The sequence below is a fragment of the Manis javanica genome, chromosome 8 (assembly GCF_040802235.1).
Source record: "Manis javanica isolate MJ-LG chromosome 8, MJ_LKY, whole genome shotgun sequence".
NCBI classification, from domain to species: Eukaryota; Metazoa; Chordata; class Mammalia; order Pholidota; family Manidae; genus Manis; species Manis javanica.
In genome coordinates this window covers 93981502-94000642 of record NC_133163.1, presented here as the reverse complement: position 1 = coordinate 94000642, position 19141 = coordinate 93981502, and the positions used below count along the sequence as shown (strand labels likewise).

General features: G+C 48.2%; 1 protein-coding gene across 5 annotated transcripts in view; it reads left to right on the top strand.

The window, feature by feature from the left end:
* Positions 1–19141, top strand: part of FRMD5 (FERM domain containing 5) — a 356243-nt gene that overhangs the window by 332296 nt on the left and 4806 nt on the right. For 3 of the 5 annotated variants that reach the window (XM_073211730.1, XM_073211728.1, XM_017642926.3), the window contains exons 7-13: positions 1063–1150; positions 9251–9339; positions 12298–12361; positions 13037–13128; positions 15596–15670; positions 16227–16295; positions 17230–17336. In XM_073211730.1, coding sequence (XP_073067831.1) covers positions 1063–1150; positions 9251–9339; positions 12298–12361; positions 13037–13128; positions 15596–15670; positions 16227–16295; positions 17230–17336 — 584 coding nt within the window. The remainder of the gene's footprint in view (positions 1–1062; positions 1151–9250; positions 9340–12297; positions 12362–13036; positions 13129–15595; positions 15671–16226; positions 16296–17229; positions 17337–19141) is intronic. The other 2 variants (XM_073211731.1, XM_073211729.1) reach the window with 1 other exon arrangement.

Genomic DNA, 19141 nt, shown 5'->3' with positions numbered 1-19141 from the left:
GCAAACAGTACAGAAGCTGGCACGTAACGGTGCTGACTGACTGGTGTTCTCGAGGGACACCAGAGGGAATCTGGCCTGGTCCTCCCTGGGTTTGGCTTGTCTTCCTTCCTGCCAGATTACTTGAGGCAAATGATGAACTCAGAAATGAGCAACTTTCAGTCCTGACCAGCAGCCATCAGATTTGTTGACTTCACAAACTGCCCACCCGTCCTTACACCAAAGCCAACCCCACATCTGCAGCACATCTGCTTCACCAGGGCTCTGGACCCTGAGCGAGCCTGATGGTGCTCCTGTCTCTGTTCTGTGTTGAGCTCGTCAGCACACCTACTGAAGAGGCAGCCAGGAGGGGGATGATGCTAAAGGCCCCTTCCTCAGATGGCTTGGCACCAGGGCTGATTTCTTTTTCTGCTTGTTTCCTTTTCATAGTCATCAACCTGTGGACAGACAAAGCTATTATGGAGCGTGGAGAGCTCAGCACTGCCTCCTCCTGTGTTCTTCACCCTCTGTTCCCAGGTTCCCTTTTGGTGAAGTTTGAGGGCTAGGTGGCACCAGCAGGATGGACAGGTGCCTTCTTTGTATTTCAGTCCAGATCAGATCATAGACAAGAAACCCATGGCCTGTAGCCAGCCTACGGGTGTTTTGTTTTTGCTCCCAGTGTATTCAAAATTGTGAAATACCACACAAAAACCAGTCTCTCTCACTTTTTAAAATTACACCTAGCAATCCTGGGCCCTGCATTCCCAAATGACTGTGATCCTGGAGCTGAGGAGCAGCTGCCCTTATTAGCTGGGGTAGCACTCCCCAGTCTGCCACAATGACCACCACCCCCTACTGTGTTACACTCAGACCATGTCATTCCTTCCATAGCCAGACTTACTCTGAAGACATCTGAGTTCTGACCCCAGACAGGATTCCCTGAAGCTGGTCCTAGAACAGAGCAGGGAGCACACTCTAAGGAAAAATTGGAGCGTGAGACTCACCCTGAACATTTCTAATAGAGTTTACCTTAGGGGAACTGATGGGAATGGGAATGAGAAAATTATCTCATTTTCTTTTTTCCAGTGGTCAAACACCAGCAACATCAGAGCTGAACTTTTTAAGAAAAGCGCAGACATTGGAGACATACGGAGTGGACCCTCACCCATGTAAGGTAAGACCTCCATGGTTGAAGACTGCACTGACCTTGCCTCCTCTAGAGGGTGACAGGCAGGGAGGGACCACACACCCGTGCCATCTGCCCTTCAGTCCCTGGTGGGGGGCTCTGTTAGTGACAGATGCCTGGGAAATGTCTCATTTTGAAAACTCCTCTGGATTGCACACTGCATGGTTTTGTGTTACCACATCAACGTTGGAGAGGCAAAGTCAATCTAAATAACAAATCCGAACCTGGGGGCCCACATTGGCAGCATGGGTAATTTGGTGGAAATGAAGAGAGGAGGACTCTGGAAGGCCCCCCACAGGGGATGATCAGAGGCGGCTCAGTGGACAGCTCACCCTTCCTTGACCCGTAATCTAGTTTCTTTCCAAGAGTGGGTTTTATTGACTGCAGCAGCATAAGTCACTGCGTGGAACTGCAGTGGAGTCACACTTAATTCCATTATGTGCCTGTGGGGGTGAGACAGGAGCCAGTCGGGGAGGCTCTGCCCAGAGGAAACCTCTGTGATTGCTCACATGTGTCTGGCACTTTGGAGATGAGCTCGGGCAGCCACAATCGCTGCAGAGAGTAGTGGAGACCTGAGGCCTCTTCCAGTCTCACTGTGGCTGGGTCCCTCCATGTCCTCCCAACAGCCCTGTTGCTTTGACACTCCTGCCTCAGTCTCTCCAAATTATTGCCACTCTCTTTCCACTACTGGGGAGGTGCCAGTATCACCGGAAAAGTGATTCTCAGACTGATCTGAGGGAAACAGTATCCAGGGAAACAGCATCCAGTGGGGGCAGAGGATGCTGACCTTTTCTTCCTGATAGGTGGGCGGACACCGTAAGTTTCCAATGGAAATGAAAGAATAGAACCCAAGGAGCCCAGTGAGGTGGGGGCAGAGTTGTTCCCCTTGGCCCCTTGGTGAGGTGATGGTGATTTGTTCTTGCATAGGATTTAATGTTGAAACTCCAAATAGGAACTTTGAGAACATTCTGGCACCCAGAAACCCCAGTCAGCTTCCCCACCCAATAGTTCCCTACCCATCAGCGTGGCCTACTGCCATATAATAACCTCGGTGTTCTTGGGGTCCAGCACCATCAGAGAACACATTCATGCCTGTTTATACCAAAAAACTGATGCTTGGATGTTTACAGATGAATTAGCAAAGCTTCCTACATAATGCCCTCTGCATAACAGATGTAGTTTAACTTCCATAAATTGCTCAGATACTATCAGCAGGGAGCCTGCATAGGACTGAAAAGAGTTTTGGACTCAGCTGGCTTCAGCTCCAAGACTGGTCACCTATATACTGAAGTCTTTGGAGGCTTCTCTGAACCTTGTTTTCCTAAGCTGTGTGAAAGTACACAGTAGGTACTCAATAACTGTGCTCCCTGAAGTGCTGAGTCACTTCAGGAGCTTAAAATACATAGCTGCCTAAAGATAGCTGTAGTAGTCGAAAGGTGCCTGGTTACTTCTGCGTTTGACTCCAAACCTGCCCAGCCCTCTTGATGCCACATGGAGTACCTACCTGCCTCTTGAGATGGGGTCCCTGGACAATGCTGTCACCTGACAGCACATGGAGGCAGGTGGACAATGAAAGGGAGCACAACTGAGTGGAAGTGGCTGAAGACTGTCCACTGCTACCCATGGGGGTCTGGAAGCATAGTAAGTAGCAGGCAGCCTGGTGTCCAGCCCAAATCCACAGGCATCCTGGTACTGCGGGCTCCTGACTCAGCCCTGACTTTGCTGAGTCCGCCCATCATCAGAGACAGAGGCTGAAGAGGCTGCAAGAAGGAATCAGCATTCCTAACAGGCACCGTTTGAGGCCCAATCCCACATCTCATATCATTTCAGCCCCAGAGCATCAACTCCTAGCAGGAAAGAGAGAAGAGACATCTGTGGCACACCTTCCATGGCAGACCCACTGGAATCCTTTTGCATCCTTTTCTCACTTAATCCTCCTAGCCCTGGTTTACAGATAAAAAGATGGAAGTTCCAAGAGGCTAAAAGTTCAAGTTAGAGCAAGAACTTGAACCCCAGTCATTTCCCGTTGTTATGTATATGTAAGAACAGAAGCCCAGGGAGACAACCCCTGTGGAGAAGCAGGTAGGGGCCATCTCACTGGGCTTCCAGGCCCTTCGTCCTGGGTCCATACTTCTTGCTCAGCAGGGCTCTGCTGCGGACCCCACCCGTGGCCCCTCCGCTCATCTCACTGGGCTCTGGCTCAGGATTTCCTCAGCCTTCCTGAGCAGGGGGAGCAGTTCGGGAGCCTTTACTCTTGTCATTAAGTAGTCACGTCGGTGATATGCTACGGAGCACTCGCCTTAATGTTGCTACAAGGAGAGCTGAGATAAGCTGGAGCACTTTGTGTAATAAATACTGATTATTTCTATTAACAGAGAGGCAATTACTGGGCCCAGGGAATCTGGGGCACACAGCCCTAGGGAGGACAGAAGAAGAGGAATCGTTTTGATAATTAAATGAGAGCAGACCACTTCAGCTGGGCTCTGTTTTCCTGGACTGATTAAGAAGCTGCTGTTCTTTCTGTCCACACTGATGCTTTCTTTCTGTGCAGTGTGTCCTTGTCTGGCCCTGGGACCAAGAAGAGATCCCACCAATTCTGGGGGTGGGGGGGCAGCCAGAGGGGCTTCAGTAGCTAGCTGGCTGACAAACTCTGAACTTGAAATGCTGTTGTGAGCTCTCTGCATCTCCCCTCAACCCCCAACTCCCAGCAGGATGCCCAGCATCCCAAGCCTACAACTACTGGAGCAGAGGAGGAGAGCGAACCACTGACATGCCGGTGTTGCCCCTGTTCTCGGCCCTGACACCTCTCCAGCCACAGGGGCCACCATCTTGTTCCTTCCAGGGGGCCCCGGCTTTCCCGCAGCCCCAGACTGGCCTCCTGCCCTAGTAGGTTTATGGAGGTCAGGCCTGTCACAGGTGCCCAGCTTATTATGGACCCCACGTTACTGTGAGTCCTGAAGCTGCCATTTATTGAAAGCCAGCTACATATGCCAGGCACTTACATTTCATCTTTACAGTAGCACTGCCAAGATGTTCTTGTCCTCTTTTTAAGATAAAAACCCTGAGCCTCTGAGGGACTGACTGCCATGTCCAGAGTCACTGGTAAGGACAGTACTCGGACTCAGACCCAGAGTCATCTGCGTCTCAATGCTATGCTCTCAGTTATCATTCGTGGTCTTCCTTCTGGAGAGATGGCATTTATTTAAGAACAAAGCAGGACTCACTGCCAATTCTGATAGAGGACAAAGACCTGTGGGGCAACTGAAATCATCATATAAAAGTTTCATGTGTGTTCACCAAGTAGCTTTAAATCTTTAGTTCTGTATAAAACAGAAGAAAACTGATTTTGGCAAGATCTAGGTTAGATCAACCACACAAAATAAAATTAGGAGCGTCATAACTCTGTCCTTAAAATAGGGTCATTACTTTCATAATCCAGCCACTTAGGCTCTTCACTATGTAAACCTCTCTCCCCAAACTGACAAGTTGCCCCTGACCTCAGAAACAGGACAGGAAGGATCACCTCATCCTCAGGCGAGAGCCTCTTGTCTGTGCTGTGGGGAGGTGCTAAGTTCACTGCTAAAATGAAGAACCTGACTACAGCTCCTTGGGTGGCAAGTTTCTGCCAAGATTTCCACTTTCTGAGCTGTCACGGGTGGCGCTAAGCCTCTTATGGGGTGCTGCCTCCTCCTCTTCTCCATTCTGGCTTCTTGCGGCCAGGTCTAAGTATATTGGAGCAGGGTGATTTCCTTCAATGACTTAAGGTGATGGTTCCCAGCTGTGAGCCCTTTCAGGCATGGGCGTAAGTTTCTGGAAGAGCATGTGCAGACTTCTTCCCTAAGGTTTTTTTAAGAGTAATAGAGGCTTTATGTACCCAGGTTGGATTAGTTTAAGTCATGCTTCAGAGAGGGAACTGGATGACCCTGAGGCATAACAACCAAGAATGCCATGGTCCTGACTATCACACCTGGGATGTCCCCTTGGGTGGCAGCAGACAGAAGCCTACTTAACTGTGTCTGGAGGTGAAATGTATGAGGACTGGGCAAAGGTGGCCAGACTTATCTACTGCTAAGAACCAGTCAGTACTGTGATTTCCAGATCTCCTTTTCTGGGCAGAGTAATCATCTTAGAGGGAACCTTTGATGATGCGGGCCAAGTCTGACGGCGGGTTCCAGATGAACACGAGTGACTTGGTGCCAGGCTACCCTGCCTTGAAGGGAAACACCACTGGCCATGTTCAGACAGGAAGTCACTTAGGCCATCTCCCTAAAGGCAGATGGAAATAGTATTTCTTGAAGTATGCATCATTGTTCTAATTTCACAAATGAGGAAACTGAGGCTGAGAAGTTACGTAAGTCATAGATCAAGTAAGAAGCAGAGCTGGGGTCACAAACCAAGACTAAAGCTCTTTCCACGAGGATGAGAAAACGAAAACAAATTTTTACCTCACAACTGTAGAAGTAAACTCAATTCTTATAACTGTTGTTTGATGTAGTGTGGGGCTGGCAGTATTCGCTGTGGGGCTGTCAGGACCTGAGTTTTTATTCCACTTCCCGGATCCATTAATGACTCGGTTCTGTGGGTACTGGTTTCATGGGGATGAGAAGGGGACCAGGAAGAAAGGTGGACTCCAGCTTGGTAAGATGCAAGATCTGAGGAAGAGGTCACTGCTATCTCTGTCACTCCTCCCCTCGTCCTCATTTCCTCCTCTTTTTGTCACATGACTTGTCCTTTCACACACAGATCCCAAGGGCAGCTCACAATGAGAATGACAGGTTAGATAGAAGGAATGTTAGATAGAAGAAACTGGTAAAGTGCCAAAGACGCTGTCAGTTGCTGTTTGTGTTTTCATGCTGGTGCAGATATGAGGTTTCTTGCTGTAATTCCAAGTCCCACTCCTCACGTGCCACAGACAAGCAGCAGACCTTCCAGCTGCCCTCCGCCCCTGTGGAGGCCCAGGGACCAGGCCATACAGCTGCTGGTCTGGAGGCAGTTTGGAGACTCGCTCTCTTCATCTGAGCCTGGACGGGGAGTGCTCGAGATGCTATTACTTACTCGAATGCTGTGGCATCTATTTGGAATTTAGTCCCTGTTCCGAATCAGCCAGTCTAGGCAGGGGAGGCTGTGCCCCTCTAATTCCAACACCTGCCTTCATCTGGAAGCCAATCCTGAGGTGTCTTCCGATTCAGAGAGACAGTGCCAATAAGTAACCTGTACTGCCCAGATCACGGAAGGACCTTCTCTTCCCTTTGCTCTGGCCAGAGAGGCCTGTCACTGAGATGACTTGGGCAGATTGCTGTCACAGCCTCTGTCTCCTTCCCCTCTGCCCACTTGACTTTAACCCCAAATGTATCACCCACATCCGCCTTCTCTATGGTCTCCTAACAAGAAGTGACTTCTTTTCTACCCCAACTTCCCTAACTAGCTCATTTCCTAACTCGTGAAATTTAAATCTGCAAACATCAGGAAAAATAGTAAAATGGTAGGTTTTCTTAAAAATGATCTTATATTAAGTTAAAAAGAAACTCAGTCAATTTTAGTAGCAGCTAAAATAATATTAACAACACAACCACTATCATGTATTGGGTGCCTACTGAACACAACCTAAGAGGTAGATAGTATCATCAACCCTACTAATACGAGGAGTCTGAAGTACCAAGAAGTGAAGAGATCTGGCTGAGGTCACATGGGCAGTGAGTGGCAGAACCAGAGTCTGGGCCTGTGTGGTCTGACTTAGAGCCCCTGTCACCGTGGTTACAGCCCACAGGGGTCAGAGGTGCAAAGGAACAGAGGGAGGACCTTCCCTGCCTCCCCCACTACTTCCCTTCCTGGATCTTTACTGTAATTTCAAGCCATCTAGTCCTCTGCAGGCCCAGCCTTTCATTTCGTCCTCCTACCTATACCTCCTTCTAGGTCTTTCCTCCCTGAGATCACTGTAAGACACCTTGCCTCTGCCCCACCTATGCCTTCCCCTCTGGTTTTCTGCTCATATATATACTCCCCCCACTGCAGCCACATGCTTCCTCTGGCCCAGCTCATTGTCTAGAAATACTTCCTGTGGGCCTTCTCTGTGAGCACAAATAAAGCAAGGTCTCCACCCTCAAGTCTCTGTCTTTCTAAACCTACAGTTTTAGGACTTCTTGGGTCGGTCAGAAGTCTGCTCAGTTCCCACCCTCTGTCCAAGGCAGGCCGTCTCCCTACAAGCAGAGCCCTCACTTCTGCACCCCTCCTGGGCATTCTCCCTCCAGAGACCAGCCTGCCCTGACCCATATCCCTGTCAACCTTCCCAATCAGTGCTGGTGTCCCCTGCTGGGGACCATGTCTGTGTGCAGTGCTGGTGCTCAGGTATTCACCTCCACCACCAAGCACTGATGACAGGCAAGAAAAAAACCAGCTCCATGGCTTCACAGTATCTCCACTCAGGTTATTTTTGAACGGCCTTTTGCTTTGTCCACGAGTTCAGTGACATTGTGCTCGCAGCCAAGTATCAGGATCAAGACAGACCCTGAGAAAAAGACAATTAACAATACACTGATTGGAAATGTTTGCAAAACATATAGTTTATTCCTTGTTGTTACAGATGCTCACACCTGTAACCTGATTCTAAGAGACTTTTCAAGCAAAACTGCATTTTTCCTTGAGGCAAGGCTCATGGAGGCCCTGCAGAGCACCCCCCACCACGTTCTTAGGACTAATCAGGCTAGTGATTTGTGCAAGAGAGACAAACCCTGAAGATTAGAGAGACTAGGAGAGCCCGACAGCTACTACCCCCACTCACATGCCTCCTGCCAGGTGCCTGACCTTGATCCCATGACACCGTCTGAGCTATGGCCCAGGCAACTGTCCAGCATGTACATTTGACCAGCATCTTGGCATATTTCTGGCCACCCAAAAATGCTCACAACCCAGACAGAGCAGTTTCTCACCTGAGGCCCCTATCATGGTGATCCTCTGCAAAAGAATAATCCACCAACCAGCTTTCTGCACCCATCCTCATGAAGCGCATTTTCCCATGAGTGAACCATGACCTACAGCTTCTGCTGAACCTTCTCTCCTCTTTGCTCAGAAGAATCCCAAGTGTGGTGTTTATAAACTGATGGAGCCAGATGACCAGCAGGTCTCTTTGCTGGTTCAGGCACCATAGAACTGGTGACGGCTATTCCACGGGGCTAGTTGCTTCTTATCTTCTTCAGCTAAACTTTCCTGAGGGAACCTAGTGTGTAGGACCATCATGATAATACTAACTGCCATTCTTTCTCTCTCTGATAACAGCTTTTTCTGAGACATTATTCACAAGTCATAAATTCATCCTTTTAAAGTGTAAAATTCATGGTTTTTAGTATATTTACTATTATGTGACCTCACCATTACCTAATTGTACATTTTCACCAAAAAAAAAAAATCCTATTAGCCGTCACTCCCCATCTCCTAGCAACCAGTAAGCCTTTTGTTTGTATGGATTTGCCTATTCTGAACATTAAAAATAAATGGAATCATGTACCATGTGATCATTTGTGTCTGGCTTCTTTTATTTAGCATAATGTTTTCGAGGTTCATCCATGTTGTAGCATGCATCAGTACTGAATAATACTCCATTGTATGGATGTACCACATTTGTTTATTCATTTTTTTAGTTGATGGATATTTGGATTGTTTCTACTTTCTTGGCTGTTATGAATAGTACTGCTGTGAGCATTCATGTACAAGTTTCTGTGTACCCACTTCTCTTGCATACATACCTAGAGGTGAAATTGTTGGGTTAAATGGTAGCTCTATGTTTAACAATTTAAAGAACTTCCAAACTGTTTTCCAAAGTGACTGCACCATTTTACAATCCCACCAGCAATGGGTTTGCCATTCTCTGTGGATGTTCACAACAGCCTTCTAAGATTAACATCATTATAATCTAGAACTTACTGTTAAGGGCACTAAGACTCAGGGAAGGTAAGTAACTTGGCTGTTACTTCCAAATGTTCTTTCCTCTCTGGCCTACTGCCCATATTCAGGCTATATCACCAGTAAACTGCATTTCTCACCATTTCACCTCAATGCCTGCACACCCTGACAAGAAGTCTTTCTATGTTGCAGGATGTGTCAGGAAATGCTGCATTTCTGGCTTTCACTCCTTTTGGGTTTGTTGTTCTGCAAGGAAACAAGAGGGTCCATTTCATTAAATGGTGAGTATCTTCACTTCCAAAATGGGCTTTTTATGCCTCACCAGCTGGGGAGGGTAATGGTTCCCATGCCTTTGTCTGTGGCTGGGCACTTGCGGTTCTGAGCCCTCTCCAAAGCCTTGCATCTATGATGGTAGCTGATGAAGGTAGTGGTCTCTTCCTAGGGATCCTATTCTTCCACAGGGGTGTTCCTGAGACCTAACAGCCTCTCCAGAGAGACAGTGTGTGATGAGTTGATTTCTGGGTAGTGTGAGAGGCCTGGGGCTGGAGCCAATGTTAGGGAAGCAAGTTTCCATGAGACCTGAGTCCTTGGGTCTGTTCCCCCTGAAAGCCACAACATCTGTATGGATGCTTACTCCCTTACCCACTCTCCTAGCAAAGGATGGCCCACAGCCACCCCTGGGGCAAATGTAAGTCGCCCTGTTGCTCTGGCAAAACACCATCCTCGGGCCAACCCCCACTGTGGGCACGGCCTGCAAGAACACAGATGCTGCTTTCTCTCTCATCGCCCTTTAGGGCTTCGGTGTCCTCAGCTGCCAGGAGTCATATCCCTGCTCTTTCCTCCCACTCCCACTGCCTCAGCTGAAGCTATCTGAACTATGTCCACCCCACCCCATCTGTTTAGGGGCTGCTCTGCTGCAAGGCTCTGGTGGCTGATGCAGCAAAGACTTTGGTTTGTTGATGGACATTTGCTTTCCTGGAGACCCCTTCCCTGGCCTGTGCAAAAGTCTTTCAGCCTCATCAGAACACGTTGCATATTTTACTAAGCCCCTGTGATTTCTGTACCTTCCTGGACCTTAGCCTGCCAAATCTAAGCTGGCCACCTCCTCCCATGGGCTTGGACAAGTGGCTTTCTTTGGTCCAGCAGAGCTCAGCTGGGGACACCTGCTCCTGCCTTGGTTCCTTTGCCTTCTCCAGAGGAGGCAATGAGGAATCCAAGGAGAGAGGTGCTCCCTGGTGAGCTCTCTGCTGGGAGTGCTGCACTGCATCTGTCCTCCTATGGCCTCTTCAGCCTCCCCACTGAGCTTGTGGACAAATACCACCTTTCCAACCCTTACTGCTCTTGTGATGACTAACCAGAACGCTAGTGAAACGGCCCTCAGTCATGCCCAGCTGGATCCCATTCCCCGGGAAAACAGCCACTTCACAAGGCAGCCTGCTGCACTGAGTGAGTGACCAGTGCAGCCCCCCACACCTGTGTGCATGGCCAACTCAAGTTGGCACACTCACTGGGTTCTTCAGTTGAAGATGGAAGGGTTTGGGGTCTCCTGTCTGACAGAATACTTCTCAGAAGAAGGGGATGAGCAGGATCAGGCCACCCTTCTCCCAGTGAGGCCCATTTGCTGCCCGGATGCAGCTGGCTTCTCTGGGGGTCCCTTTGTGGCCCAGATCCTGGCCTGCACTGGCAGAGGGCATGTCTAGCTCGAAAGGAGTAGGACACACCTGTGTTACAGGGACCTGCAGTCCCCAAACCATCCCCACCCTCCAGAAGCCCTGATGCTCACCCCGTTCTCTCAGACCTTTTTCATTCTGTGGCTTCTCTCAAGACCTGCCTTGTCAGGAAGTCTCTTCACTATGTCTCAACCTTAAAATATTAAATGTAAACCCAATCTCACTTCCAATAGAAAACTCCTTACTTTCCTATCTTGCTTGTTGAAGTCGAGATTATCTGTGAGTTTGTTTATATATTAATCAATTGATATTTACTGTGTTGTGTGTGTGTGAGAGAGTGATTCACTGGGATGGAGTCAAACAGGGAAGGAATACCATGTAGCTTGTTTTAGCTCAGAACTGGTGATGAGAGGTTGTAACTCTCAACCTAACCCAGCCATGATTTCCAGGGAGTAAGTGACCCTCCTTTTCCCCTGAGTTCTGTCCACTAGTGATTTGGGTACACAGTTCCTGCTTCTTAGGATATTGAGGAAATATCCCTAGAAACTGCCAAGAGTTAGAAGCGAAATAGAGGCGGTTATGCATGGTCAGACCTCCTCAGGGGTCCCAGATGGGTGCAGAAATAAGGACTCCACCCCCAGTGAGGTGGGAAGGCCTTCAGTCTCCAGAGCGCAGCTGTGTGTCAGGGAAAGGGAAGGGAAATGAGGAGAGACCAATGCTGAGGCCTAGTTCTCTGGCTTTCAGGGACATCCACCTATGAACCTGGTCATTTTTCCATTTTGTAAATGTAACCAAGGCTGAGAGCAGTATGTGGAGGTGAGGTCTAGGCCGTGCCATATACAGTAACCATGTCACTTCTGATTTGTGTCTGTCCCGCGGGTAACGTACCCCAGTATCCTGTTTGCCTCTTTTACTGCAGCCATTCACTGGGCTGGTGGCTTCAAGGATTTTTCAACAAAAACCCCTAAGCCCCTTTCCTGGTCAGTACGCTGCATGACTGTTCCATGTAATCTGTTCTCTCTCTTTGGTATGTTGCCCTGCCCCCCTCCCTGAGATCGTTTGACATTTGTCTGCATTAAACTGCATTTCCATCCAGTGGCACAGTCACCTGAAAGACTCAACTCCCTCAGAACCTGGTTGCACTGTTTTTCATTATTTGCTGTATTTTCAACTTTGGCCTCATCAGCTGCCTGTGGCATCTTACATTTGACAGTCCCATCCAGATAATGCACCTGTTATGAACCAAATCCTGAAATGGCCCAGGACCACTCTACCTAGATTCACTTCCCATGCAAATGTGTCCCTTTTATAGCCACTGTTGATGAGCCCGAAACCCTCCTATCACCCTATTATTATGGTGTGGTTGACCAGAAAACTGTGGATTGAACTGTTTCAGCAACCGTTCTCTAAGACCACTGCGCTGCTGTCTTGTTTCAGTTCTGATTTTGGCTAAAACTGTGTCTGTGCCTGGAGCCCCTTCCAATCAGGGTGGGCTATGCATCTACAAGACTTAGCTGTGAACAAGCAGCCCACACAATAAGGTGACAGGGGCTCTCTTTGTGCTTCTAGGAATGAGGTGACCAAGCTGAAATTTGAAGGAAAGACTTTCTATTTATATGTAAGTCAGAAAGAGGTGAGTGCTAGCTTCCTTCTCTTCAGGGAAGGCTGGGGCACTGGGGTGGTTCCTGATGGCCAGGGCTGAACCAAAGAGGTTCATCCAGGTAGAGCTAAGCTACCTGCATGATAAGCCAAGACCAAGGTCAAGACCTGGAGGTGAGGGATGGAGAGGAAGCTAGGCCCTGGAGCATAGGACTTCCTCAAGGATGCTGGTTATACCCAGAGGTTCCATACCTCCAAGAAATGTGGTCAAAATTAGATTCTCTTGACTTGGTGAAGGGGGAGCCTAGCAAACATGATGTCCTTCATGTAATTGTAGATTAATGATACAAAAAAAAATTTAGATTCTCTTGTTTCCATATGAAACATCCAAGAGGATAATAAATACAAAAAAAGACTAAAATTCCAGATGGGAGTGCCACTTTCTCTGGTGAGCTGGTACTCAATCTGTACCAGCTGAGACCAACTCTAACTGGGCCTGCCAGGTATCAGCTTCTGCCCTGAGCTGAGCTCCACCCAAACAGGTCCTGCAGGCCTTCTCTTCCAACCAGCCAGCCACCAGGCCGCCCCTTCCCCGTCTGAAGTCTCTCCCTGAGAGTCATGCTGTCAGTTCAGAGCTCAGTGTCCTGGCCTACTTCACCCTTTACTTCTCCATCCACACTCAGCTATTTTTATGTGGGATTTTTTGTAGGAAAAGAAAATTATTCTCACATATTTTGCTCCAACTCCAGAAGCCTGCAAGCACCTCTGGAAATGTGGAATCGAGAACCAAGCCTTCTACAAGTGAGTGGACATGTGCAATGGGGGCTCTTTATCAACACCAAAGTCATAAAGGCTACATAAAAGCAGGAAACTTTAAGAAAGTCTGAGAAAGGGGGCATGAGATTAAAAAGCTGGGCTTCCTTATAAAATTCAGACCCCTTTCCAAGGTCTGTACCCTGTGGATGGAGAGAACCGTGGCCTGGACATGTGTTTCAGCAGAGTTCCCAAAGGGTCTGCCTTGCCATGTCCTTGGACAGCCTTCAGTGGCAAAGCAGTTCTGGGTCTTTTTAGGGTGAGGCAAGGGCCAGAAAAAATCCATGGGTGTCTGACTTGAATCAAGCTGATCCTGTGGAGCCGTCCGGAGCCCTGGGAGGCCCAGCATACAAAAGCTCCGTGAAGGGGCAGGTGCAGCTAGAGCAGCTTTCAAGGGCTTGGAGAGAGACTGGGGTCCACTCCCCAGTGGATGGCCTGGCATTGAGCTGGGACTGATGCCAGCCCTTCCTCATGTGTCACTGCCAGAGACATTGCCAGTGACAGGCCAAGTGCTGGGGAGCCTGGGTGGGGTAGCTGGAGGGGGCAAGGACTTGTCTGTTACTGAGAAACCAGCTTTGGACCAAAGGCAAGAACTTAGCTTCCAAAAGAATTCTGTAAAGTATGAGACTTTTGTACTCAGTTTTCTTTGATTAAGAAAGTAGTTATAAAAGCATTAGGGAGCAAAGAAAAAGCCGAGCAAGAAACTGGGGTGATGCCAGATAACGTATGTTCACTGAAACCCTTGGTCTTGTTTTTAAAACAGGCTGCAATGAGGACAAGAGACGGTGTGTGTGGTACACTCTGCCCCCCACAGGCCATAGTTCTCCCTCCAGTAACCTGAAGGAGCCTAGTGAGAGAACTGCTCTGGGGTGGAGGGGCACCATCCTCCTCCCTAGTGAACAGACTCTGCTACCTGCTGGCTGCTATGTGTGCTGGCCAGAACTGGTCTCTTTCCTGTTACTGGGGCCACAGCCCCAGAAACTGTCTCTTGGATAGGCTTTCAGAACTGCTTAACAATTTCTGTGCATCTGATACCAGAACCAGGGATGAGCTGAATGGGCAGGCAGAATTCTAACCCGAGTGGGCTTCTTTCTTCTAACGAGGCAGAGGACACTTGGAAGAGACTTTCACATGGTCACATTTCCCTTCTGTTCAGTCCCCAGATGTTCAGTGAAAGCCAAGAAAATATTTCAGCACCATTCTGGAGGCCTTTCTTTTTCCATCTGTGTCACAGGAACAGAAGTTTGCTTCTGAACTTGTGACCAAACACAGTTTCTGTTTTTTACTGTTTTTCCATTGACTACTTAATGTTAATTGTTAAAAGCCTCTAGCCTAGATCAGGTCCCGAGTTCTACCAGGTCTCTAGCAGTAGTCGCTTTGGCCTCACTCTGAGAATCTCTCCTGTGCAGATCCCTGGCCCCGCCTTTGGCCTAGTGCTTTGAAGGGAGCTGGGTCAGACTCAAGAACATGCTAGGGCGGGAGGACAAGCAGGCTCAGAGCCTCAAAGAGCCCTGACACAGGTGGGGATGGTGTCTCCCCAGAACTGATGTTGATGGCTTGTGGGCACAGCTCCCTAAATATTCACTGCCCACTCAAAACTACAGCTTCAGACCCAAATCAGTTCCTGGCTGGATTAGCACTGCAGGTACCTGGAGCATGTTGTGAGCTGCGTCAAGTCTTGGGATGGGAGGCTTCTCTCTGGGCAGCTCTGTCCAAGCATCCTTTTCTAAGTGTGAGAGGACTAAGGGATCAGAGAGGTCACCCAGGAGATATTTTATAGTGCCCATACCTTCCAGAGTATCCATATGAGCTGCCTACGGCCTTGAAGTGATGTTAACAGGCATTATCGGGGAGGAGGAATGGTCTCAAGCTCAAATAAACAATGAACTTTATTATTAAAGTTAAGCTAATTTCATTTCAGGACTCCTTTTTAATATAATAATATACTTTAGGACTCTCCAGGAGGGAGATGTCCTCTTCTACACCCACAATTACCCAGACATGAACATGAATCATCAAATACTAGAACTGGAAGGGACTCCTGAGGGCAAGTCATCCCAGCTCCATCATTTTATAGATAAGAAGACTGAGGCTAAGAGGAAAAGAAATTTGTCCATGGTCAAACAGCTAGTAAGTTGCCTGGCTGAGATTTAGTGGATGGAATTCTAGTATTCCTCCAGACCATCATCCCTAACGTTTGTTCTGTCAGTCCTCCTGGTGAACCCCAATAAGCACTCTTAGGGAGCCCTCACTCTCCTGACAAGGAAGTGGTTTCAGCATGATTGCTGAACACAGCCCTTGGGTCCTAAAGGAGAGTCAGAGACAAGCGGGGCTGTGAAGGGCCTTTTCCTGAAGTGTTTCCACAAGTAGCCTTTGGAAGGAGCTAGGAATGCACGGCCTTAGCCTGGGGGGCAGTTGCAGGCCATGTGTCACACTGGACTTTGCCTTGCTGCAGGCTGGAGAAGTCAAGCCAAGTCCGCACAGTGTCCAGCAGCAATTTATTCTTTAAAGGGAGCCGGTTCCGATACAGGTAAATAGTGACAGTAAGTAACCATTATGGACCCATTTTCAGACCCTTCTCTGGAGAACAGTGGCTCAGTGATCCTTACCCTTGAGAACAAACAAACTGGGAGACTCCAGAAAAGCATGAGGTTTCTATCTAATTCTCCTGTCTCCTAACCCCTTTTACTGTTTCTTTCCTTCCCTGCCGCTGTTTGTAGGGTTTAAAATATGTTATTTTCTCCTCCTATCCTAACAGCAGCAGCCAAATGAAATGTAATGGTGGTTTTTTTCATGTCTGTCTAAAGATCTCTTTTTGCAATATTTTTGGAACATGCTGGACAATGAGGAATCATTCCTAAATGAGAATGGAAGATCCCAAAGACTCCAGAGATAAAGTGCTAAGACAAACTATCAGGACATCTTAGAACTCTATCCCAGCAAGCCTCTCAGTGACCTAAACATTGGAAGGGGTAGGCCAAAGAGGCCATTTCCCAGCTCATCCGAAGTATCTGAGATCTTGGAGAGGTGCCCAGTCCTGGAACACTGTCTCATTTCTTCTGCTTGTTTTATTATACTATTTACAGTGGCCGAGTTGCAAAGGAAGTAATGGAGTCGAGTGCCAAGATCAAACGGGAGCCACCAGAAATACACAGGTAGTATGCCAGAGGCTTCCCCCAAAACCAGTTCCTGCTCAGATTCTAGATTCTCAAAAGAGGCAGTAGTTTTAAGTCTGTGAAGATTCTGGCCACAATGGCTCCCAAAAGGGGAGGAGCAGGGCAGGAGGATGAAGAGACCCATCTAAACTAAGGCATGGGGAACAATCTGACCCTTGAGCCTTGATGGAGAACAGGGGAGGGCAGGCTAATATAGACAGTCCATCAGACCCAGGAGCCACCTTCCTGAGTATTTAATTCTCTGCTGTCCTCCCAAGGCCTGAAATAGGTCATAGACCATGGAGGCCATGTCCAAGCAGCAAGATTTTCTTGCTTGTTGAATCGGTCCAATACAGGAAGCCAGGGATAGCCCCACAGCATGTAACACAAGGTCTACAATAGGTTCAGAATCCATGCTTTCATGTATAATTATAAATCATGCATTTCAAGAAGCCCATTTCCTTTCTAGGAGATTAGAATCAAAAAGAGTATGACTGGCCAAGAGGGTTAGGGTTCACCAACCAGCCTGACCTCTGGGAATGAAAGAATTACTGCCTGCTTTTTCACATGGCACCACCTGCCACCAGCAACCTCTGTCAGAACTCAGGGGAGGATGCCAGATCAATTTTAAGGCATATTTTCAGGAGTATGACTTATCCTGGAGCTCTACTCCCTAACAATTCAGAGACCAATGGTATCATTGCTGCACTAAAGGAAGTTTCAGGTGGGTCTGGGATAGAAGAAGGTGGATGAGTTTGAAGCAGTGTCTCTAAGATCTAGGGACCAAAGGCAAAAAGCAGGTATTTTAAGATTTTTTAAATAAATAAAATAAAACTTAACAGCCATACAATTCTAGTAGCCACTCCTCAACTCTGAGCCCTGACCACATCTGTCTGTGCACTGAGTTAACATTTCTCTTTTTCTTGAACCTCAGAGCAGGGATGGTTCCCAGCCGCAGCTGTCCCTCCATAACGCATGGCCCAAGGCTGAGCAGCGTCCCCAGGACCCGGAGAAGAGCTGTTCACATCTCCATCATGGAAGGTAAGCAGAGCTCTGGAGGTGCCCACACACAGGGTTCCTCCAAGTTGTGACTTGGGCCAGATCCTCTCAGAGACCTTGAAAAGAAGTGAATTTGCATCAGAGACAGCAAGTTTCATGCAGTGGATGGAACGCCATCTGGATGTCAGGTGAAGGGGAATCCCACCCAGCCCTGCTGAGCTGGAGTCCAGGAAGGGGTTATAGATCTGAGAGTTTTGGGGTAAACCTCTGGGGGATGGCACAGGTAGGATCTACCAGGTTCCATACAGTTCTAAAATTGATTTCCATCAAGAGGCTTTTCACTTGTTTTCTGACCACTTTCCTCAGCTTAATGATCAGGGTGTCTGAGGCAGTTAATCAAGAAATGAAAACTCTTTTTTCTGACACATTTTAATAGCCTTCACCTTCTCCTACTTCTGTTGTAGAAGTTGCAGAAATCTGTCCTCTTGTTATGTAAATTCTTGAACATTGTCTCAGAAAACCCAATATGCCGCATCTCCCTCTACCCTTCCCTCCCTTTGGAAGAGGGAGAGGTAGGAAGACAAAGTCAGTACATTTTCACTGAACTAGATGTCCCTGTTGCTGAGGCTGATACCTCTCCGAGTAGTTCATACTGTCAGGAGAATCAGAGTATCACCCCCCAGCTTCTGTCACTGAGCCAGCTTGCCCTGCAGGCTGGATACAGGTCAAGTTGAGTGCTTCATTCCCGAAGATGATGCTTTGATAGGATCTTAGAAGATCTCAAGCAGCAGGAAACCGCAGCAGGATTGCTTCAAACCTGTCTCTGTCCTGGAGACTGGGGAGGGACGGCCCTCTGCCCTTTCTGTGGGAATGCTGCTTATTTTTGAAAATAGAACCACTCATGTTAGGAAGGACAGAGCTGGGCTGTTCCCCTAGGAGGATCTCAAATTTGTGTTTAGGGTTTTATGTTTTGCCACTGACTGCATGACCTGAGGATGGCACATAACTACAGAGAGTCAAGGGATTGAGAACCCTAGCTGGGCAACCACCATTAGGGGCCTTGATTATCTGGGTATCTTTGCTGCTCCATTTGTAAAACAGTCATCTTTCTTGCCTACCCCATAGGTTGTAAGCTTATGTGTGCAGAAGTACTTTAAAGAGATTAAAGCATTCACTATGCAAGCAGCAACTACAGGCAAAGAGCCCTGCTACGGAAGTCAAAGATGAAGTTCAAATCGGAGTTCTATCATGCACTTCTGGGGCAGGTTATTTGACCCCTCTGTGGCTGATGGCTCCACTATAGAGTGGGGTGTGGGTGTGGGAGGGTGCCCAGTAAACTACCAAGTATAGTCACTATACCAGGTGTGGAGTAACTGAGGTTTGACTGTCATCAGACACAGCCTCCTGGTTTTGTCTCCTGTTTAAAGATGAGCAGGAGAACTGAGCACAGCTCTTGCTGTCCCTCTTCTTTTGGGGTGTTCAGTTCAGGAAAGTGAAATGAATTTCTTCTCTTTTGAGGACACATAACCTTCTCCCCTCTCTGTGGCCCTTCTTCCCATTCATCCTGAGGTGGACGCCACCAGGTTCCTCCCAGATCTCCTGTAGAAAGTCAGGACAGCTGCCTTCTCAGAGAAAGGGCCACCTGGGAAAGCTAGCATTAATGCAGGTATCAAATAGGAGAGAAGTCTCATGCCTTTCTGCCCCAGTAGAGGGAAGAATGTCCAGTAAAACCAACATTCCCGAAGAGACAGAACTGAGGCTGTTCATGTGTGGATACAGCTCATTTGGAGTAGCTGCCAAGCAGGGGTAGAGGAGCAACTCAGAGGCAAGGAGAACTGTCCTCGAGA